General features: G+C 44.4%; 1 protein-coding gene and 1 long non-coding RNA gene across 10 annotated transcripts in view; one reads left to right on the forward strand and one right to left on the reverse strand.

The window, feature by feature from the left end:
- Positions 1-19,218, forward strand: part of LOC117220309 (organic cation transporter protein) — a 29,669-nt gene extending 10,451 nt beyond the window's left edge. The window contains exons 1-12 of one of the 9 annotated variants that reach the window (XM_033470163.2): positions 3,274-3,288; positions 3,910-4,703; positions 6,352-6,443; positions 8,979-9,126; positions 11,937-12,150; positions 12,248-12,354; positions 13,431-13,585; positions 14,308-14,497; positions 15,067-15,199; positions 15,289-15,592; positions 15,715-15,899; positions 16,921-19,218. In XM_033470163.2, coding sequence (XP_033326054.2) covers positions 6,377-6,443; positions 8,979-9,126; positions 11,937-12,150; positions 12,248-12,354; positions 13,431-13,585; positions 14,308-14,497; positions 15,067-15,199; positions 15,289-15,592; positions 15,715-15,899; positions 16,921-17,097 — 1,680 coding nt within the window. In that variant the 5' untranslated portion in view covers positions 3,274-3,288; positions 3,910-4,703; positions 6,352-6,376 and the 3' untranslated portion in view covers positions 17,098-19,218. Of the gene's footprint in view, positions 1-2,125; positions 2,497-2,832; positions 2,962-2,982; positions 3,289-3,431; positions 3,455-3,479; positions 4,704-6,351; positions 6,444-8,978; positions 9,127-11,936; positions 12,151-12,247; positions 12,355-13,430; positions 13,586-14,307; positions 14,498-15,066; positions 15,200-15,288; positions 15,593-15,714; positions 15,900-16,920 lie in introns of those variants that run through there. The other 8 variants (XM_033470162.2, XM_033470160.2, XM_033470159.2 and 5 more) reach the window with 8 other exon arrangements.
- Positions 9,672-11,704, reverse strand: LOC143260414 (uncharacterized). The gene is made up of 2 exons (XR_013034573.1): positions 11,362-11,704; positions 9,672-11,147 (listed from the first exon to the last, which is right to left on the reverse strand). It is a non-coding gene; the product is annotated as an uncharacterized LOC143260414 (long non-coding RNA).
- Positions 19,219-23,877: the final 4,659 nt, after the last annotated feature.

Genomic DNA, 23,877 nt, shown 5'->3' on the forward strand with positions numbered 1-23,877 from the left:
ACAAGGATAAGTTACAAGATCTACTCGAATTTATAAAAAAAAACAGAATCCTGAAAGTGATGCCGTAATGATTGCATTCTCGTCGCTAATAACCATGCAGTTTAGGCAACGTAAAATCTTTAATTGAAATGAAAGAAAAAGAACAATAATGAAGACTTTCTTAATTGTATTCGTTTCGAGATAGCTGCTATCTATGTAAACGACTTCAGGTTTTCCCGTGTACAGTCTTATTGTTAAGTGATCCAGGAGTTTCGGTAGAAATTTTCCGTAGGTCGGAACAAATATTGGCTGAGCCAATAAGGATGTTGAATCATCGGGAATTCTCGTTCGATATTCTGTTTGTGCATCTGAAAATTGTGTTACGTCGCCTCGAAGAGCAATCCCTCGAAACGTGAACGTACTAATCGACAATGTCAATGACGGGTTCGCGGAGTGCTCGCGGCTCCAAATCTTCCGATTCTTGACTCAGATTCCGCTGTATATAGCAATTGCCGGTCGCGATTCAGCATTGACATACTTGGCGGAGAACGCGCGCGCGCGCGCGCGAAGGAAACTTTAGACTCGAGATGAATATGGACCACGAGAACAGGTCTTCCAGGAATCGGTAGATATAGGTTAAATCAGTGTCGTGGCTCGATCACGGTCAGACGCGAGTCAGTAAAGTGCAATGACATATTTAGTTTATCCTCGGAGTCTCCACGTTTGCGACTTAATTTACATGAAATCAGCATTCAGCAGAGTTCGCGCAGAAGCGTGCAAGGATATTCATTCGTAAAGTCAAAGTTCACGATTCGTTTCGAGGCCGACGCGAAACTCTAAATTACCATATCATTGTTGTAGCATCGAAATCTTCTAACTCGTTTGCAACATTAATTCTCCGAACGTTAATTCTGCAACATTAATTCTCCGATATAAGAATTATCCACACTCGATTCCACTTCAGGGGAGAGCAAAATTTCATGGTTCATTTAGCTTCGCAACATCATTTTATCATAATCGATCGCCATCGGCCATTCGCAATAATGAATACATTTCGCATTTAAATTCTATAAAAACTGTATTAATAATAAATTAGCTGCGCTGGGTTATATTAAAATAGTTGCTGAAACGTGCTAAATAAGCGTAAATGATATTCTTCGTTATATTCGTGATCACGAGGAAAAACGCCGCAATCTGATCACGATTGCTTCGTTTCAAATTGCATGATCTTTTCGAGACTATACAATCTGCTACTGCGATGTTTCTTCTGATAAATACGCAAATACGATATGCTACAGTTCAATTAATGCAATAATGTTTTGATAGCGTGACACACGACGTTTTCCCTAACAGCCACAGAATGGCATCGAAGTCCTGTTGATTTCCGAGTGCATTATACAGTAATCTCTCTCTAATTGACGCTCGGATTGTCCACAGAAATGGACAATTTGGGAAGAGGAGACACGATTATTCGAGCCTTGCGGCTCGTTTTTATAATCGTTGACAATTCGTGACTATAAAAACAAACCGCAAAGCTCGAATAATCGCATCTCCTCTTCTCAAATTGTCCATTTTTGTGTACAATCTAAGCGTCAATTAGAGAGACATTACTGTACTCTACAATTGGTAATATACATTTCTCATTCGAAGCTTCATGGAACGATCCAAGAAAAATCATACGTCGAATTTTGGATCTCGATGCCGAATCCATGCCACATTCGGATCCGACAAATTTTCCCAATGTTCCCAGTGACATTTCAATTAGCATCGTTTCCGAGAGAAAAATAAGAACGCGTCTTTACGCTCTCACGTGTTGGATCGCGCAAAAACATCCGAGCAAAAAACGAGTCGCTGCAAAAATAGGGGCATCGAACGTGACAGCAATTATCGTCGTACGATTCTTTTGTATCGTATCACGTGCGAGTACACTTAATTATGAAAAGCAAATTAACTCGATAAAAACGTCGATGCGCAAGCGTGGCAAGCTGCATCGACCATTTAACACTGCGATGCCGTTCGTGCGAGTGTCTCCCGATCGGAGAGTCCAGAACTTAAGAAGGACCGACCCTGCCCCCTCCGTCTGTTTTGCTTCCCCCACGCGTCCCCCCTTGGTCATCGGGGACAGCGGAGTGTTGGCATGCGTTTACCTTCAAAGACAGTTGCTGCAGCAGGAAGGCAACAGGTCGGCGACGATCATGTATCTGTGTGGCACGCGTCGGTCCGTGGTTCTTTAGTAAACGGTGCACGGAAGAATTAACGAATCAACGACTGGATCATCCGGAAACGGCGTCGAAGATGGTGTAGCGAGCTGATACCTCGGGTGGACACCTGTTCGCGTCCGAATCCGCGAGGATCACGGTGTTCCGATCGTAACGTGGTCCCGCGAGTGCAGTTTCCGGCAGAGTTATCGTCTCCAGCGGGCCGTGCGTGTTACCTGGCCAGGTGACCCGGCGGCACCGGCCGGAAGTGTTCGCCGAGAACCGATCCCCGTCGCTCGTTTGCCCGACCTAGACTCAGGTGAATGACTCCCCGGTGCGAGCAGGTTGCTCCACAGGTCCGATTAAAGCCTACGCATCCGTAATCACGATTAATCCGCCGGTATTCCATTCCGGGATCAGGCCACAGACAGTCAAAGGTCCGGCACCGCGGTTCAAAGGACAATCGTTTGTCCGGTTCGAACGAGAAACACGGAACTGCGTCTCTGTCTCTCATTAGCAGCGTGATAGGTTAAATTAAGAAGGTGGACGATTAGACGCGGTCGTTTAACTTGATAGTAGCAATTGATCACTTAAACTGGATCGCGTTTCAAGGTGGACAATTCCGTTCAATTGTGATTGCTTGTCGCCGCCGCTGGCGCTCCAACATTTTCATCGATGCACGCTGGTCGCCTTCGATGGAGAGCGTGTTTACGGCGCGAGAGAGTTTCGTTCGTGCGTGCGTTCGTTCGTTCGTTTCTTCTCTTCCGGATATATTGATCTCACGGTTTTGGCACATTTTAAATTCTTCCGCGTTCCACTCCCGAGCTTCCTGTTTTTCCCGACGGTTTCCTGGAACCGTTTTCGGGACCTGTTCGCGCGGCTTCGATGCCGCATGTCTCTTTCAATGATGTATTCGGAAATTTTTACGCGGGCGAAGCTTTCCTCGAAACGTGTGCAAGCGTTGCCGTGAATTTAGGGAATCCGCGCGAGGTTCGGTAAAAATTCCGCTAGAATCTTTGCTCCGAAAGTTGGACTTGTGCGTGCGCGTCTTTCAAGAAGCTGCGCTGAAAATTACAATACAAACGTTCCGACGCGGTTGGGCAACTTGCGGGTACGTCCTTCGCGGAAGTTTCGATGAAAATGTCACTTTATTTCGTCCGTTTGGAAAGCTTGCGTGCACCTTTGCAACAGCTTCGTTAGAAACGGTACTACAAAGTGTTCATTCGGATCCATTGACAGCTGATCTGATCTATTAACGGACGAACCTTAAGCGGATGGTATGCAAGTTAATTTTAGTCTTTATTTATAAATTAGATAAATACAAATTAGAAGTTTAATTTTCGCGTACAAAACGATTAGTCAATTGTTTTTTATAACCTTTGCCCATTCTTTGAGCAGCTTTGTTTCACTGTGATGAATTCATCGATACGTTGGTACGTTGATCGATTAAGTCTTGCAATGCATTGAAAAACTAGTTAGCACTACAAGACATCAGATCTCTCGTTACGATAGTCCCATTGTAAATAGCTTGTGTGATCATCGACAGATAAAAGACTAAAATTAACTTGTACACCTAATATGTTGTCAAAGGTTACGATGCTCTCCGTTAGCGTAATGCACCATGCGAAAGTGCAAACATTCGGACGTAAATAAAGCTGCGCCATTCAGGCTGAATGCTAATCGCGAAATCAGTGAGTTCGTAATCGATGCCCCCCTAATTTTTATTAGCCAGTTTCCAGATTCTTCTGGTTTCCAAACATTCTGCCCCGACGCAAAATTGCCTGACTTCTGCAAGAATGATTGTCCTCGTTAACGCGCGCGTTACTGTTCACATTCTGTGACATATGTCGTTGGTCATTCCCGTTGGCCGAGTTAATGCACGTGGAACAGGAGAGCTTTTCGGTAACAGGACACCGTCCGCGTGTTTATCGAGGAACTAAGATTCGCCGAGCGGGGGTGTCGGCTTGAAACGTTAATGTATGTTAATTTGCCGGGCCTCGGAATTGCACGCGAAGGACGATGCACGCTGGAAGTCATCCGGTTCTCCGTACTCGATTTCTGGCCTTTTTACGCGTTGGCGATGCCGACCGCGAACACTCTGCCAACAGCGTCTCTCGTATCACCAGAAGTTATCATTTTACGTCCGCGTCGGTCTCGCTCGGATAGAACATAATTGTTGCAGCGAAGCCGGCGCGCTGGCCTAGAGGCTGGCAGAAATTGGTGAACGAGCAAAACCGCGATCTTCGAGAGGTGAAGCCGGTATCGTTCGCGTACCAACGCTAATCACTGTTGTGTATTCGCGGTGGGAAACGGAAGGAGTCCGCGAACAACGATAAATTATAATAAAACAACGATTTACGGCGACGCTCTTCGGATTCTCAGCTAGTTTCCTGTTGATTTACCTGTGGCTGGAAGGCAAAACGTCTTCTACATTGTTTCAGCTCACTGCCTCGTCGCTCGTAACCACCAGGCGGTATCTCGGGTTTCAGAAATGTACGCTGATTGAATCTCTTGGTAGATACCGAAGTACGTACGTGTTAAGTATATCGATACGCGAAGTTCACGGATTCGGAGTCTTTTTTGCGTTAATCAATTATACGCTAGTATTTCTTGCTGCGTAGGCATACAAAGTGAGAGGTACAAAACAATTGTAGTCTAGATAGTTTCTTAGGGAAGTAAATTCTGTCGCAATCACTCCTAGTTCGTCACACTTGGGGCAAACTGTTGTAGATATTTTATGCAATTTAGAATGTCTTCATTGCGAAACGTGATTGCTTATAAAGTTGTTTGCACTTCGGGCGTAATCAGCTTTATATTTATTGATTGAAACGTTACATGTTTTTCTCAAGAATAAATAAAATAAACGAATACGAAAATGTAATATACTCAAAAATAAACAAAATACAAGAATAAAAAGATTGAATATTCGAAACTGAATAGAATACAAGAATAAAAAGATTGAGAATTCGAAACTGAATAAGATACAAGAATAAAAAGATTGAATATATTTGAAACTGAATAAAATACAAGAATAAAAATATTGAATATTCGAGACCGAATAAAATAAAAGAATAAAAAGATTGAATATTCGAAACTGAATAAAATAAAAGAATGAAGAAGATTTAATTATTAAAAATATTTGAACAGTTCAACTTCCATTCTTCTCCCCGAGAAGACCGACAGTAGAGAATTCAGAAACAAAATTGTTTTCTCAAATTACTTTCCTTAGAAAGTACATACCTCAGGAATCTTGATTCCTGATCATTCACCTCCAGCCACAGACGCGTCCCTGACACGAAAGAGATCGAAGGGCAGAAAGCCTCGTCACCGTCGGGAGATACTAATCGTGTCGCGGTCGCAGCCTTGGCGACCGTTGCGCGCGGATCGCATAAGAAAATGCATCTTCCCCATAGACGTGTCGTACCTACGGAATCGGTCGCTCCATACTTATTAGAAAGTCAACGGCACTTGTGCCGGAAGAAGGTTGTAGACGCGAGCAGAAGGACATCGGACGTCCTTCTCCGCGTCACCGGCGGCCCCTGAAATCGAGCGGATCGGGAACAGAGCGGAGTCGTGTATTTCCGGTGACTGGGAATCGTAAGCCGCGGTCTTTAGCTGTCGTGCGACGGTATCAATTATCATAATCAACGTGTCACGCCACGGTGCGACTCGACGCGCCGAACCAACAATTGGCTCGCGGTTTCTCGCAGGCGGATCGACCGTGACCGATCGCAGCCGGAAAATCGGCATTAGTTGCGAGTTGTTCGCGATCACGTCGCAGTTGCACGTTCAGGCCTCGTTATCGGTGCTCCCTGCCCACCGTGGCATCGATTATTCTCGTTTATCAACGATTATTCCGCGTTCGTGTCGCCGGTACACGCTGGTTCTCGACTGCCAGCGGTCGTCCGCGATCTCCGTTTCGCGCCGCCGTTTTCTCGGCCCGGGTTGTGAAAGTTCGAAGCACGTATCGAGTGACAGCGAGTTTGGTTTCGCGGACTTTCGTCCGATAACAGCGCGGAGTTCGATTTACGTAATGCGAAAGACCGATTGGGTCGCGGCGAGCTGCTTCCGCGTGCGGAGCGCGCCGATCGAACGGCGTTTCGACCCGGGCCGGGTCAACTGGGTACAGTCGCCTGTGAACCGGCATAATTCTCGAATCTCTCTGTGTCCGCAGCCTAAGGGGCGACGAGGAGGACAGCATGAAGCTCTTCTGCTCGGGCGACGACGCCCCGGCCACCACGCCGAAGCCCAAGGATGGCACCAGAGGTATGCAACCACGTTGATTAGCCTGGATAATCCGCGCGCCGTCCCCGACACTTTCGTACCGTCACCGTCGTTTGCTTAAACGCGATAAACACCGGCACGAGCCCGTTGATTAGCCGCAACTCGCGCTAATCACCGGCGCTGATTCTGTCGCGAGGCGCGATCTCCAGGCCGGGTTTCTCGGCCCTGGGGTCAGAGGAGCGTCGACACCTGGAGCCCGCCTCGATAACGAGCCCGACGAAGTCGTGTTCCCGATGGTACAGCGATTGGTCTTCTACCGAATGTTCTAATCGATTGGCACGAAACTATTGCTGGTCAAATTGATTCGTGGCCCCTTCCTTATTTATCAATCATTTTTGCAGCTTCGCAACTTTATATGCGAGTCTAACAAATGTCAGCTGTACTGTCCGCGATACTCTTTTCTGAACGGTTAGATAATGTTTTTCCATGTTGGGGGTTGATAGTGGCATTATTCGATAACTTTAACTGAAGTGACAATTAACTGTGAGGGTCACGAATTAGTTTGGACGTCTGACATTTTCTCGGGCACTCCTCTCGATTCAAATGATCTGTTTGGATGTGTAGAACAGTTTCATTCAAATGCAGTACTAAGCTGGCAAGAAAGTTTTTTTTCCCGAGATCATAGCGTCAAACGTAATTTTCTTTATACGAATATTTTATTTTTTTATGGTTCATCTTATTTTATTTACTACCTTCATAGGAACTTATAGTAATAGCTTTTTAATACTATTTTGCATTGCTATTTTGTACTATTAAAATAATGTTCATATATCTTTGGAAACTGCACTATAATACAATGTTTTTAAGCTTGTTATATGAAAGGATATAAATATTAACATGAAGACGCAAGAGCAAGTAAAATTTGATTTGCAGAATTCCGCCATTGTTTAAATGAATGATTAAGAAAATTGTATAAGTCTGGTTAAATGAAATAAAAATTCCATTAGTCGCTATCAGTGCACATGCTTCCCTAAGATTCGCCAGGAGATCCGTAGTTTGATTACTAGTCCTTAGTAGGAAGTAATTGAGGATCAAGATTGCCGGGTTTCACTGTGCCGTTTTGCTCGAGAAGATGATTGAAAATTAGCGTAAGTAGTTAGTTATTACTTGGAACGAAAATTGGTAGGCTCTGCTGAACAGTTTTGCATGAGAAGACAATTGAGAACGAACGAGTTAGTTGTCGCTTGAAACAGAAATAATAGGCGTTTGTAAACGATTTTTCCCGTGAGAAGATAATTGAAAATGAACAAGCGCTCCTGCTTTTTATGTGAAAACATGCGTCTTTTTTTAGATCGTGCACTTTCACACGGTTAATCTAACCTGAACGAGAACGAAGCCATCGATTAAATTTTTATCGACGGTCTACTATAAAATTGGAGACTTTATCCCGCAGGAGAAAACTTTGTTTCCGCAATCAAGCTTAACGTTACGTTCCGGTACGCGAGTCAATCTATCCTACAATATTCTTTCGATACATACGTAATCAAATCGAGACCGAATCTTTCCAGACCTCGTCATCCAATTATGTAAAAATTTCACGTGATCAAAGTAGAAAAGGTACGAACTATTGTATTATAGTGCAGTTTCCAAAGATATATGAACATTTTTTTAATAGTACAAAATAGCAATGCAAAATAGTATTAAAAAGCTATTACTATAAGTTCTGATGAAGGTAGTAAATAAAATACGATGTACCATAAAAAAATAAAATATTTGTATAAAGAAAATTACGTTTGACGCTATGATCTCGGGAAAAAAAACTTTCTTGCCAGCTTAGTACGAAATGCTCGGACTAGCTCGTGTTCTTTTTTTCCGATCGCGTGCATCAGGGGGTCGAAAATTGTCGCGACACTCCGACGAAATCGAAACTTGGTCCCGCACGAGCCGATAGGGAAAGTGTCCTTGAGCGAGTAATTGACTTCGATCCGATTATAGCGAAGTTAATCCCGTCGGTGAACCGAAACACGACAATGCAGCGGCGGCGAGCTGCAGAGCAGCAGCAGGAGCACCCCCGGGGAGGTAGAAAGAGAATCTTCGTTTCGGCGATGACGGATACAGGAAATTGATGCCCACCGGTGTAATTACTTGGCGGATGGCCGGTCGTAAAATGGCCGCGTGATTTAGGAGGAAATTATCGATCACGATTACGTGCACGCGAAGATCGAAGCCGTTCGCGTTCGCGCCCTAACCGCTTCCCTTTCTCGCGTCGGCTGAAATATAGCGTGTCAACGGGAGGGCTTCAATTTTCACCGGCGGAATCTGATCGGTGGATTAAGAGTTTTTGGATTGACCCAATTTCGGCTTCATCGGGTTCGATCGGTTTCCCTATCGTTCCTCCCTCTTCCTTCCATTTTTCCATCTTTACCTCTCTATTTTCTCCTCTCGTTTTCGCTCTTTTTCATCGTGCCCCCTCTCCGATTCTCTTCCGGTCGCGTTATTATGTACGATGAATAGGATTACCCTCGCTCTCGGAAATATCTCGCTTATCGGCGATCGTCGGAAATCTGTCTTTTGTAGGGGAGAAGGGAGACCGGAGCGGGAAGCAGGACGTGGATCGTTTCGGATATTATCAAATGATCATGTTCTCGATAATCAGCCTGCCTCTGTTCTTGTCAGCAGGATTCACGCTTGCTTACGTGTTCACAGCCGGCGAAGTTAAATACAGGTAACGTCTGTTTTTTCAGATGGCATGATGATTAGTGCGGCCACTTTTCGTAATCTGTTGCAAGCATCCGCTCCTTTGTCCGCGCGGTTTGCTTGTACGTACACGAGATGCTTGCGAACAACAGTTCCCTCCTTGTCCCGATCCTGAACGAGATCGATCACAATCTAACGAGGATCTACGTGGCAGGATCGAGCGCGCGCCGACCGTGCCGATCGAACGATCGATTGTGTAATCGGCCGCTCGTAAAAACGATTACTTTATTACGCGATCGATTAACCCTTCCGACACAGCGGCCGCGGTTACGTGCGCTTACGGGATCTCTCGATCCATTTCAGCGTTGCGTCATCTAATGATGTCTCGATCACTTCCGTCACGACGCGATGGATCGTTTTTTGGGGGTTGCGAGAAACTCAGCGAACCCAAGTGCGTTAACCATCGACGGTTGTGTAATGGTTTTCGAGGATTTATGGTTCGGAGCTACGAATTTCGTAATCAATTTTTTAAAAATAATGGTAATCTTATTTTGAAATCGATGACGTATCCTCTGTAGCGAAGTTTAATCGTTTATTTTTCTGTTATTATTTCGAAGTTGAGTTTTAACGAAAAAGTTCGATTTCGTAGATTCAGCGCCTCAAATGCAAATTAATTTATAATTATCCAACGAAGTAAAAATCTATAATAACAGTTTTACTGTCTATCAATGAAAATATGTAACAAACTCCGAAGATATATTAAATGTATGTTCAGCTCTTCCGCGACATAGTACGGTCATCGAAAATCCTGTGAACAGTTTGAGGACGAGTGTGCTGCAGATATATGTATCAACGACGTCAAGGATACACTCGCGTCGGAAAATGTGTTGACACCTTTCCAAATGGAATAACCTTTTCTAAATTGGTCCAAATGACTTGAATTTCCTAAAATGATAGATCTACTAATTTTCTAGAAAACGAATCTACCCAAAACGCACTTTTTTTATATTTCTGTTATAGATTCAGACGGAACATCGTTTTTTAAATTTTTTACGATTCGTACCGGTTACAATCTAAACAAATTTTTATATACACATTTTCCAAACGGTCTAACATTTAAAAAAAATCAAGTCATTTGTACCAGTTTTGACAAGGTGTTAACATACTTTCCTAAGCGAGTGTATCTCATTCTTACTGTCACAAACAAACGAATTATTTACGTAACAAAGGTATATTTGTCTGTTCTGCCGGTGCTTCAGCCTATGATACCAGATCTAGTGCCGGCAGGTAGCGTCACGAAAGATCTCGGTATTAAAACTTATAATAGCAATCGTCGGCGTATAGTTTTGCAGTTCCCGTATCGTAATCCAATATGCAATAAAGTTGTACGATTAAAGCGTCCTTAAAGTTCATTAAAATTAGATTCAATGAAAAAATCATTTCGCTGTTTGAACGACCATTACGCAGCAATATACTCGCGTGTATTTGCGACAATAACGTTCGCCGGAAGATTGCTAAAACAGTGTGATTAAAAAATCTCATGCTCCGACGACGCTTGTATTTCGTGCAGCAGACAATTCTTCGTTGGTAAAAGTTTGGGAGACAGGAGTTCGCGAAGAACAATGTTCGAGAGTATCTCGATGAAAACATTAACACAATTCGATAGTTACGTCACAATGTCGGCGCCCGATCTTGCTCATACATATTAAAGGTACGCTGCAAGCATTCGTGTAAGCGCTATCCCGAGTTCACGGGGCGACTTGACGCGAGAAAATTTAATGCGTCAATCAATACATAGTTCGCACGCCGGCAATTTGTTAATCGGCTTATTTTCCGCCGTTGGTTAACGACCGTCTGCCTATTAATCGGCTTAAGAACACCGAGACGGCGATGCGTCTGTACTCTGTCCGATCGCTGCGATACGTCGAACTTTTACTGGATACGATAAACGTCGACACTGTGTCCAGGCTGAAGCAACAACTTCTTGTTGATCGTCTACGTTGGTCGACAAAATCGTCGCCCGTTGTCGTATTCGCCTTCAAGCTGTTCCTATCGCCAACAACAAATATCATTGCTTATTACTGTTATAGACTGCGGATTCTGCGCATTTTTAAGAAAAACAAATTGGAGCAATTCAAAACAATCGACAAATTAAAATGATTGCAGAGTATCGATTTACTAAGAATTAAATGCACATGTGCCACTTATTTTTTGCAAAAAGAACATTTTTATTTTGCATAAAGATCCGTAGTCGACGTGTTACCTGTTTCCTTTCGGAGCGGTGCAGATAAAAGCACAGGCTAAAAAATCGTTGAAGATGTCAGCCTGAAACAGATTTTTCATGCGACTTTCTTTTTATTTTTCACGATCGATCTTGTGGGAATGATTCTAATATTTTCACAGTGATTTATAACTAATATTGACTGTACACTTTAATGTGTTTCTTGAACTAACACTTGACACGAATGCGCGAATTCATGTCAAACATAAACACACGGGTTTCGTTCCGACAGTATAGATTTGTTTACATCCAAACTTTTATTTTAATCACCGACCACACAATAAACACGGCTGTAGGAAAGAATTTCGAAGAAGTTCGGAACGGAACGTTCTTCGGTCATCATTAATAGCTCGAAATAAACTGATTTGCGTACGAATTAGTCTGTTGCTAGCAATAAATTAGCGTAGCCTTGAAAACGGAGTAAACCGCAAATGTTCCTCAGGCTCTGTTGCTTCAGTGTCGACAAAAAATGTCTACAACTTGATGTTCGTTGAAAAGGCTTTCTATGTGACCCTAGCTTCAATAAAAAGATCACAGCTTATCGAATGCTCCTCCAGGTGTCTGGTGCCGGAGTGCGAAAATGCGAACGACACCAGCTTCGACGTGCCCTGGGCCGCCGAATCCGCGCCGGACATCTCGGAGATGTCGAAATGCGCTCGTTACGAAGTCATCAACCATACGGACCAGTGCACGGATCAGGTCTTCAGCAACGTGACTCGCAAATGCGACTCGTGGATCTACGATCCGTCGGAGAACACGATACTCAGCGAGGTAAGATCGCGTTTCGCGTGGAGGGCCGACCGGTCACAGGTGGATGTACACAGCAGGTGACTCACGGTTTTCCTTTGTTTCCACATTGTTTGCACAGTGGGGTCTAACCTGCGACGCGAACCGATGGAAGCTCACGTTGGTGGGCACGATAAATAACGTCGGCCAATTCGTCGGGTTGATCTTCGCCGGATACGTGTCCGACAGGTGAGAAATAATCGCCGGAACGGACCGGGGCTCTTAATTAGTCTTGCCCGGGCAAGGATCCCGGTCCAGGAAATGGGATTCCTCGTCCGGATCTGGTTGCTAACGATGTTCGATCGACGGAACGGGCCGACGGAACCTTGATCCGTCGGGGATGCCTCAAATTTTCCCAGAAATAGTGAAACATACTGATTCGAATTATTTTTTGACCGTCCTGGTAGTCCATTTATAAAGTAACTTGGCTTCCTGAAATATTCATTCGCGTTTACATCTTGCGGATAATTATGCATTAATATTATGCACAATGTTTTAAAATCGACGGCACCTTTGGTTTATTTTTACTGCAAGAAGAAAAGTGTTTGTACAATAATCTATTCGAATCGAAATCGCATAAAGATGTAACGTCACGCTTCTGTCTAAATTTTAATTAATCCTTGACTTATTGGTTTTATTTATTCAATTTTTACTAATCTTCGTATCTCTACCGTTGTCACAAAATCAATACGCAAATACTTACGCAGTCAAGGTGTTTTCTTCACATTTTGAAGCGATCTAACGCCAGACGACTTTCTGTAATCTCCGAAGCCAAGCAACCAAGTTCGACGAAGAAAATGATCTTTGTTCGAGCAGTGAGCTCGCGTTAGCTAAAAAATGGTTCAAACCGAAGCTAGAAACCCGGCAGCATGTACTATGGAAGACAACTGGTGGAAGCCGGTGCTTTCACGAGTAATAAACTTTGAAGCTCGGCGAGCTTGGTCGGAATAAACTTTCGCGCCGGTGGCCTACAATTTCCAATTCGGATTCGGGCGGTGCTCGAGATTGTAATTTTCGACGAGTCCCACGAGCTCCGTGACGATCCTTTAAAGTTACAAATTGTTGGCCGCCGACTCGAGATCGCAGCGGACATTAACGATTCGTTTTAAAAGAATTCGGCGCTCGCCGAACTACCCTTTGACTGTCTCGGCGAGACGGGGTGCTCGTCGACCGTGTGTCACACGTTCGCGAGAAACCCGGAACAATAAAAACGAGGCGTGCCAATAGCTGTTTATTCATCCCGCATCCCGGGTGTTATGTTCCAGATACGGGAGACGCACGATTTTGACGCTCGCCACGTTCCTGAGCGGAATCAGTGGCCTGATACATTCCTTCTCTGTGAATTATTGGATGTTCCTCGCGTTCGAATTTATCGACGCGACTGTCGGAGCCGGTATCTACAGTGCTGGATTTATTTTAGGTGAGTTAATAACGAAGCAAAGTAAGGGAAGATGTTCGACGTGAATAATGCTGATATAAATAACGGCCATGTTTCACGTGTCGACCCGCGCGAGAACCGGCTGCGCCTCGATATCGAAAAACACCGAGAGAACTCCTACTGCAAATCATCCCCATTAGTATCACCTGCGATACTGTTTCCTCTTTCAATCATTTACCAACCGGAATCTTCTCGTTCGGTGGTGTTTAAAAGCGCTTTTTCGAAGCGCTCAAGGGACTCCTAGCGACCGACAAGATGGCGGGTTACTGATTTCTAGTACCTATTTTGAAGAAATATGTAGATTTACACTCGTTATTGTTACGAATCAGCACATTCGACTGAATTCCCTTATTCTTAGTTTAATGATCAGCTCAGAGGATACTTTTTGTTTAAAGTCATTTAATATTCGCTATTCAAAGTGTCGAGCTGGCTGCTGGACTCCGACAAGATGGCGCATCGAATATTCGTATCATAAGTATGAGAGCAAGCAAAACGACGATGTAACAGTAAAACGCGATGTTGTCTTCTCAAAAATCTTTTAGTATAATGACTGTTATGACCGTAACCGATTAATGAAGCTGCGATTGCATTTTCTTGTCTCGAACATAGTGGAATGGATGCAGGATTGCGACTTCTAACAAACGCTGTAGAAGTTTGGATTTGCATTGAAGGTGTTAATGCGGAGGAACCACGTTGGTTTTCAGGAATGGAGATGGCCGGTGTGAAGGGTCGAGTTCTAGCCAGTACGATCACCAGTTGCCTGTTCGCGGTTGGTGAAGTGCTGCTGGGATTGATCGCGATGTGGACGAGGTCCTGGCGACTGATCCTGCGGCTTGTGTACGGGCCGGCTTTGCTCGCCATCTTGATGCCCTTCTTGATCCCGGAATCAGTCAGGTAATTTCCGTCGGCGACTATTTAATTCGCATTGTCCCACGTGCCTCGTTAACGATCTCAAAACGATCCCCCGTAACGACTAGCGAAGTCGTCGTTGTTACCGCGATATCCGGCCAATTAATCGGCTCTTTGACGTCACCGGTGTATTCCCGTTGATTGGATCCACGGCTCTAATTAACGGCCGGCTCGATACGAAATCGTTCCCGTTTGCCGAGCCCTGCATAGCATTATTAAGGACGCAGGACGCCCTTCGCAAAACGTGATTATTTATTGTAAACCGTAGGTTGCGAACGGTATAGGATAGTGGAGCCGGTTACTGTGGGGCGACAAATTGCCTTTGGCTTGTTTTCGGTCATAATTAACTTTATATTTATCGACCGAGAGATATTACATTCTTTAATTCTTTTATTCTGTTTATTTTTTAATAAAAAGACCTAATACGTATCATTCGATAAATATAAAGTTAATTATGACCAAACCGAAGGCACAGTAATCGGCACTATTAATCTAGTTTCTCCGTACCCGTGTGCAAAAACGAGCAGCACACCTAACGATGCCCTGTTTTCAAGGTGGCTACTGGCCAACGGGAAGCATGATAAGGTCGAGCGTATTTATCGGAAAATGGCGCGTATGAACGGGCTCAGTATCAATGACGAGGCGATCGGCGAGTTCAAGGAGGTCAACATGGTGAAGACCGAGAAGGTGCGGGAATATCGACCAGTTACCTTTACAACGTCGGCTAATTTAGTTCGCGAAAATGAGAGACAAAAGATGATCGATCGCTCTTGCAGACGGAGCAACTGGAGAAGAAGAATCCTCTGATGCAGATTCTGGGCAGCTCGGTGATGATGACGAGGCTGCTCGCTTGCTCGTTCTGCTGGCTGACGAACACTTTCGTGTACTACGGCTTGTCGTTGAACTCGGTGGCCTTTGCCGGCGACAAATACACGAATTTCATACTGGTCGCCATCGTCGAGATCCCGGCCTATTTCCTGACCTGGTTCATGACCGACTGGTTAGGTCGCAAGATCACCTTGTCCTCCTCGTTCCTATTGAGCGGGGTCTTCTGTCTCGCGATACAGTTCGTGCCGTCAGGTGAATACGAACCGTTCCATTTCATTTCAGCCAGTGCTTAATTCCAATAGCCGTGGAGCATCTAACCGATCTCCCGAGGTAGAACGAACACGCTGAAAGATGGCGACGATTTGTCTTTCCAGGCTCCTGGAGCTTCATCCCCCTGATTCTCTACATGGGAGGGAAATGGTGCATCACGATGTCCTTTTCCACGGTTTACATTTACACGGCGGAGCTGTTCCCCACGAACGTGAGACACTCCCTCCTTGGAATTTGCAGCATGACCGGCCGCATGGGGTCAATATTGTCACCGCAAACTCCTCTTTTGGTAAGTCGGCCACCACAAGAGTCTACATCGTAGAGCCAATAGGAACAGTAACCGCTTGTTGCTCGAGGCTGTATTTCAAACATCAAAGACCGTCCCGCACCGAAAACTTTGCGATACGCCGCTTTAGCTTTTCACAAAACATTTACCTGTTAATTTCTGTTCGATCACCCCATTATACTTGCCGCGATAACGTTTCTCCTATCAAAAAGTTGCGTCCGTTCTGTATACTTGAAATTCTTTCTAGACAAACTCGATAAGATAGGATAGCGGCGTCGGTTACTGCGGGCTGACCAATTGCTTTGCCTTTGGTTTGTTTTCAGGCATAATTAACTTTATCAAATAAGACGTTGAATTTTTTTATTAAAAAATAAACAAAATGAAAGAACTTTCTCGATTTCTATAAAAATAAAAATTACCAAAATTAATTGCAAGAAATATAATTTAAACGAAAATATCTTTTCTCTTTTAATATTAGTAATAATTTGAAAATAATATAACAGTTTTATAACTCCCCAGTTTTTTATTTGGCCTATTCGCATTTATCACATGAATGCATAAGATCTGCAGTTTACTTACAAGGTCATGAGGCAAATGTTAGAAACGACTGAGAAAAATCTGATTAAAGTAGAACTCCGCTTATCTAAGCTCTATTTATTGGAATAAAATTTTGGACAATGCACGATTGGGCGAACTACTGCTGAACTCTTATTATCTGAACTACTGTCAAGCGTTTCTCCAGTTCTATAAACACGTAGTTATTGCGAACGTAAACAAATATAGACTCAGCAAGTTTCCTTTTGTATGTTCGTTTAAATTCATTTATTTGAACGCGAAGTCTCCTTATTTGAACGAAAAGTTACAAGCGGACTCCCATTACGTGAATCTACCCGGTTATATGAACCGGTTGTCTCCCGCAGAGTTCATATAAATGGAGTTCTACTGTAATTTCACGAAAAATCTGTCGAGCAGTTTCCGAAAGCAACGTCCTCTCTTTTTCTCATTGAACTCGTTTGATGCTTAGGCACAGATCATGCCGGCGCTCCCGCTGATTCTTTTCGGCTGCATGAGCCTGTCCGCGGGTCTTCTGTCGCTGATATTCCCGGAAACTTTGGGAACGAAACTTCCGGACACGGTGGGGGAGGCGGAGAACATCGGGAAGCCGCAGCTGAAGCAGGACGCACAGGATTCGCCGTCTTAGGTCGGGTCTGGATGCATCGGAACACGTTCGATGCAGGAGGGACGGTGGCGTGGATGGTCGGGGAAGCTTTCAGGAGTTCCCGAAGCGACTATTCACCGACCTCGAGAGCTTGAAACGCGTGAAAACTTCGTAAGCAACGAGGAAAAGAAGACGAAGAGACGAGAAAAAGGAATCGTTGTGTATTTCGTCGGGCGGTTTAAAACGGCTGAGGCCTCGAGCCTCGTATCAATCCCCCATAAAATTGACTCGTTCGACGGGACGACGACTTATTGTTCAGCCAGCCCCGTTGACGAGGAACCCGATAATTCTGACGTTTATCCCGTGTTCGACGCCCGACAGAGATAAGGCACGGTCCGCCCGCGTTTCGTCTCCCGCCGCGCCAGCGTATCCGTTTAATGAATTTTTAACCCGTTTAATTATTCCTCGTTGCCGCCTGTTGGGGCTATCATTGGCGTGTTTGCCGCGTTATCTGTCGTCTGCGATGAGTCAGACAGTCACTCCGATCGTTCGAAGCCTCGCAGCATGGAGAAAGCAGACGATTTATACTCAGGTATTTGCACAGTATTGTCGCGTCACGCTAGCGAATGTATTTTCAGACGAGCGGCCGGCGACGATTTGCCGCCGAAAAAACATTCGAATGTAGTTTTATGCCGCCGCGTTTTAGCGTCACAGTGATTGATATGAAGTAATTTACACGAGGCGGCAAATTCGTGGTTTATCAAAATAAGGGTTGTAACCGTCACCGCTATACGACATCATAGCACCATTTGTATCGGCATTCAATACGTACAATCGTTTTCCCTTTATCATTGGAGAAGAAAATGGACGCAGTCGATACTGACGTATTTATCAGCACCATAAAAAGATTTTTCGAATTATGGGACACGCGTATAGAAGAGTACCATGACAAAATAAAAATAAAACAATGCATGGATGCATGGATGCACTGCAAGTGATGCAAATTTTATGAATATTTCCGCACAAGAGAGAACAAAATTTAGTGAATATAAATTATAGCTTTTATTTATATTATACAGTTAAATTTAATCGTTTTGCCATGGTCGATCGTTTCTCCAACGTCACTGGTAAAATATTCCGTGGACTTTACTTTCAACTTTTTAGACATTTTTGCGCATAATTCATCGAAAGATTTTACAGTCGTGCGAAAATAATTAAAAAAATGTTATCTCGTTTTCTCTAAAATCAGTGAATGTGGACGCGAACGCTCCTTTCAGAAATCTCGCACTGGCGATAACACATATGTATAAAGAAAACATATTTTTCTCTCTCTTTGTAGATAACATCTCGCGTCCGGAGCTGAGCTTGAAATGAATTGCGTATTGCATGAAACGGTTGCAAAATGTTTGAAACACGAAAACGCGGCGGCGAATTGCCGCGGTTGCAAAACTGCCGCAAACCGCTCGTCTGATGCCGACCTAATTGTATCAGACCTCGTTTGTTTTCCGGTAGCGGAGTTAATCGTTGCCGGCGTTACGTTACTTTCTAGGAATGTGCCATGCGAGAGGATTGTTTAGGAACATAAGACAGATGTTGATATCGTTATCGTTCAAGTCGTAGGTGTATTTATAATATTTCGGATAGGAGAGCTAGATAGTACAATTATCGCCGGAAGTGTGCCACATTTCTCGAACCAGTAGCTTTATCAATAAGAATTTAAGATACCCGCGACGATGGTGACATTTTCTAGCGCGATTTTGTTCATTTTCCGACGAGTATTAATCATTATTGCCACAGAGAGAGTATTAACCAGACTCGGACGGTCTCCATACTAGGTACAGTAATGTCTCCCTAACTGACGCTCAGATTGCGCACAAAAATGGACAATTTGGGAAGAGGAGATACGATTATTCGAGCCTCGCGTCTCGTTTTTGTAATTGTTAACAATTCGTAACTATAAAAATAAACCGCAAGGCTCGAATAATCGTATCTCCTCTTCTTAAATTGTCCATTTTTGTGGACAATCTAAGCGTCAATTAGAGAGACATTATTATACTACTAATTTCCTACGGTAGTACCTCCGCACGTACACGAAAATGTTTCCATCGTGAGGCACGGCGCAAAGTCTACGATAAATAGTGTAAATAAACGTTAAAGGTCGGATGTGAGAGTATATATTACACATGAATGCGACACACATCGTCCTGATAATGCATAAACCCTCGCGACGTCCCGGACTTCGCGTGAAATATTTATACACCGTGCTACTTTGAAACACGACTTCCTCGAACTTCCCACGGAATTCTTCATTACGGTGTTTCATCATTCAGGCAGCGCCGCTGAGCCTGTTCGGCGCCGGCTCTTGTCCACCTTAGGATCAGACGGAATGGAATAATATCGTCGGTAATTCTCTTCTCAGAGAGACACGGTCTGGAAGAGCGACAAAAGCGGTCACAGTGTGCCATCGCCGATCTCGCACAGCGTAATTGTGGAACTTTAACTGTTCTTGCGCTTCGACGTCGCGAGATCAGGATTCTGATACAGGTTTGTACAGGGGGACTGGAAGACAGATTATGAAATTTTTAACCGAGGTCGAATAGAAAGACCGTATTTCCGAATGTAATTATTAGACTGCGGATTTTATGCTTTTCTGACGGAAACGACTATGTCGGAAACAGAATTGTGATGTCATGTGAAGAATTTGAGACCATCTTTATATCATTTACGAATTATTAAAATTATTCAAAGAGAAAAGACATTTTCACGCGACTTATCATTAGATTATAAAATTTGTATTTCGCGTACAAATCCGCAGTCTAGCAATTATAAATGCAATTAGATACAGATGATTATTATTCGGCAGCTTTCCACAGGTCCGTGCGCCGCCCAAAAAGTCTAGTACAGCTCGCCCATTTGTTTTCTAGTCTCCAACTAAACGGCAAAACAGAATGAACTCTGAGTTCGACTCAAGGCTTTGCAGAATCCTCTGAAAACTTTCCACCAAGAATCGTGTTCGGTAGTTGGCTAAACAGCGCTCCGCGATGATACAAAACAGGAGCCGTAGTAATTAAAGGAGAACAAGAACGTGTCGCTGGAAATACAACCGGAGAACAGTTCGGAACAGTGCGCCGCTCATGAACGACCGACTAAATGAAAGTGCGTCGCCATTATCCGTTCCCGTTCGTAGAAAATGGACGGCGACGTCTGGTTTCGCGTGAAAGCGTTGCGCGCGATATCAAAGCGCTGATGCCGTAAAACGCGGCATCCGTCTTCCTGACGGCATATTTTAATATACACGGAAATTTCGGTATTCCATTTTGACAAATTCGCGGGCCCGGTCCGTCCCAGCCCGACCTGGACCGTCGCTGTTCAAAGGAAACTCGACGCGCTATAGGGAGACACGAGTTGCACGCGATGCACCTGGTTATTTTATGTTTACAGATGACTCGGCTGCCCGTAATAAATATCGCCGTCCCGGCAACAAATCTTCCGCGCCCCGCGTTCGTTCCGGTTACCTTTTTTCGGGCCGGGGACGTTTCCGCCTATTGCTCTCGACAGCACGGTCACCGACGGGCCGCCGTCTAATCTGGAAAATTTTAATAATTCGCGGCGCACTGGCTTGTCCGGGGCCGGCTGAATTATTTAGGGACGCGTGCGGTATTCGTTAGAGCGGATGAAAAATTAAGCGGATAAGAGAAAATGAAACCGCAAGGACGATCTTACAAATGGCTAGCTTTTCTTTTGGGAATACGCGCTGGGAACATGAAGATCTTCCACGTCTTTTCGCTCAGTGAAAAGTCTTCGCGATGTTCACTGTTGCCGAAGATGTTCTTCTTGCTGAATTAAACTTTGTTACCGTTTGTTGCGAGAAGGGATCATAATCAATGCTTTTTGTGCGATGGTTGTCGTTTGGCGAGCTTTCGGAAACTTTACTTTGCCGATGTTGATGTACAAGAGGTTCATATCGGTCACTTCTTAACTGTTCGTTCTTCTTCGCTAAGTATTATTATAGGAGATGGTTTCGAAGGCTAGTCTAGAAGACATTTTTGGAAACTTTACTTTGCAGTTAGATACAGTAAGTGGGGCTCGTAGAGATAATGAAGGAGAATTATGTAGTACGTTTAATTCTGTGGTATAATAATCGATCATTTCCTCCGGGCTCACGGATTGATCCCCTTGCTCGACGTTATTTGGATGAGCATGTTTACTGTTATGTACACAATACGAGAACGATCCTCTAATAGTTCGCGGTTTAGTTCTGCAGCATTGACTAGGCTGCTGGTAGAATCCAGCACAAAAGCCTCGAGGATTGTTCTAATTACTCAATATAATAAGATAAAACGTGTATTTTCTAACTGGACTTATTACTTGTGGGATTTTGTGACTTATTTCATTGAGATCGGTTGACATTGTTACGAGTTGCAAACGATTAAAGATCGTGAAAATCGTATTATTTTAAGTATTTCAACCAAAAACAGGGCATTTTTACGTCTTTCAGTGGCTGTGGCTTGATCTTGCGTCATCTTATCTGAACGAAATTTTCAGTATTCATACAAGTTATTGAGATTTATAAAACGCATTTTTCGTTCCAGGTTCAGATAAAAAGTTGAAAAACGAGAGTTTTTATCTCTTTAGTCATCCCAGATAATAGCGAAATGGAAGAAAGATATTTTACTCATTGTATCGTAATCCGTTCAATATTTAAAAAAAATCAAGTCATTTGGTTCAACTTGAAAAATGTTATTGCCGTTTAGATGGTGTCCGAATACGTTTCGCCAAGGGTTGTAATACCATCACGGGTCTAGACTCGTTGTTACAGATCAAGGGCTCAAAGACTCTCTAAACTGGCTTCCGATAGGACAAGTAACAACTTCTGCGAAAGCCTGTCCGATCGACCGAATAACTAATACCAAGCCAATTCGTATCTCTTGCCCAGCGTTCGCAGGCCGAAAGAACCAGCAATTTCCTCGCAACCAAATGTGCGAAAGGCGAGTCGCCTAGGAGAACTCTTCTAATTCGACCACGCGGCCTCGCTTTCCCATTCCATCAGCGTCGACGCTTCTTCATCGGTGAAAAGACGCGCTTTCGCTCTGTTGAAAGCGTATCAATAACCCTCGGCAGCGGCAGCTCGCAGCTCCGTCGAGCGGAAACGTAACGCGCGCTCGAAAGGGAAACGTCGCGGACAAAGACCGCGGCGTGTACGCGCATTACCATTGCATCGAGCATCAACAGGCGTATCGATGCACCTTTTCCTTTTCCCCATTCGCGTGTCTGGAGCTGCTCCTCTTTTTCTCTCCCTTCGTTTTTTCGCCGGGAACACGCGCAGACACACATGGAACACGGGTCCTACTCGTATCGAGAGAGAATGAGATACACAAGGAGAGTGAGTGAGAGAGAGAGAGAGAGAGAGAGAGAGAGAGAGAGAGAGAGAGAGAGAGAGAGTAGCAAGCCCCGCAGGTTGCAGTTAATCCTGGATAAAGGTGGTACATAGATACGCGCCGGCACGATGCCCGGCCGCTGAAGATGCGTCTGATGCATAGACGCATATCCCCGGATTTATAGACTTACACGAGCCCGAACCGGAGGATCCATCTCGTTCGTCCGATCGAGAACCTGGCCGCAGGCGTCGTATCCGCGGCTAACGGGATACCTTCGCTCCGATCCGGACGCATTACATTAATTAAATTCTCATTCGATCGAGCATTGTACGGCCAGGTGAGCCGGCGAGCCCACGCGTTGCACAACGCTGCACCACGTTGCTGACCGTTGCGGGAGGAGGGCGGGGGGGGGGGGCGTTGCAGTGTGTTGCAACTCGGCTTTGAATTTTCATTGTTCCATTCGCGCGGACTCTGCGGTCGCTCCGAAACCCATTATGGATATTAATAAAGCGATACTCTGTTTCTGAATCCTCTTCGTTTGTTACATTTCGCTTGCCGCGTTCGGTCGCGGGATTAAGCACCTATCGTGGAAAAAGGGCTCTACCGTAGCAGGTGAGACTGCGACGCCAAGTGGATTGCATGGATTGTTCGATAACATGATTTTTTTTAAATGTAAATGAAATGTATGGAACGCGGGGAGAGCTTGCACGGTCTTGTCACAATTTGAGTGGGAAAGATTGCGATTCGGAATAAAAAGATAATGCTGTTACCAAAGGTTGGTAGACTGATAGGATATTGTATCGAATTGTGGCGAATAATTTGAATAAAAAAGTTTAACGATAATAATAATAATAATGACTTTATTTATCGGCCGGATAAAACCTTTGTTACAGTGAGCGAATAGTAACGTAGCAGTCACGTAAAAACGGATAAAATATGAGAACTTGAAACTAAGAACTGACGAATGAGTGACTTGAATATTACGCGACGCCGCGGAGGATTGATCGATAACGCAATCTGCCTTAGTTTCTGTTACTTTCTATGTAGTCGAAGATCCAGAAAAAGCAGGAACTTCTGTTCCACGTAATCACCAAACACGACGACTAAAAATTAGCCGGAACGCTGCTGGTTTGGTTAAAATCCTTAACGAGGAGGCATTGACTATTCATTAAGCTGTAGCAGTTTGAAAGGAAACCCACGAACAAAACGCGTAGGGCAGCATCCCCTTCCGAAGCGTTCCACCCTTGCGAAGGGTCAGCAGCATATTCTTCAAATTCAGCCGCAAGATGCTGATAGCGGAGGAAACTTGAATTAATAATATTGTGGGGTTTCCCCCATCCCCTGCAGCATTCAAGGATCCACCCTCTGTTTCCTCGAAAGGATCCTCGAGTTCTCTGCGCCATTTTAATCTGCATTTTCATTGTGCCACGCCGTAAAAAATGCA

This window comes from Megalopta genalis, chromosome 12 (assembly GCF_051020955.1).
Source record: "Megalopta genalis isolate 19385.01 chromosome 12, iyMegGena1_principal, whole genome shotgun sequence".
NCBI classification, from domain to species: Eukaryota; Metazoa; Arthropoda; class Insecta; order Hymenoptera; family Halictidae; genus Megalopta; species Megalopta genalis.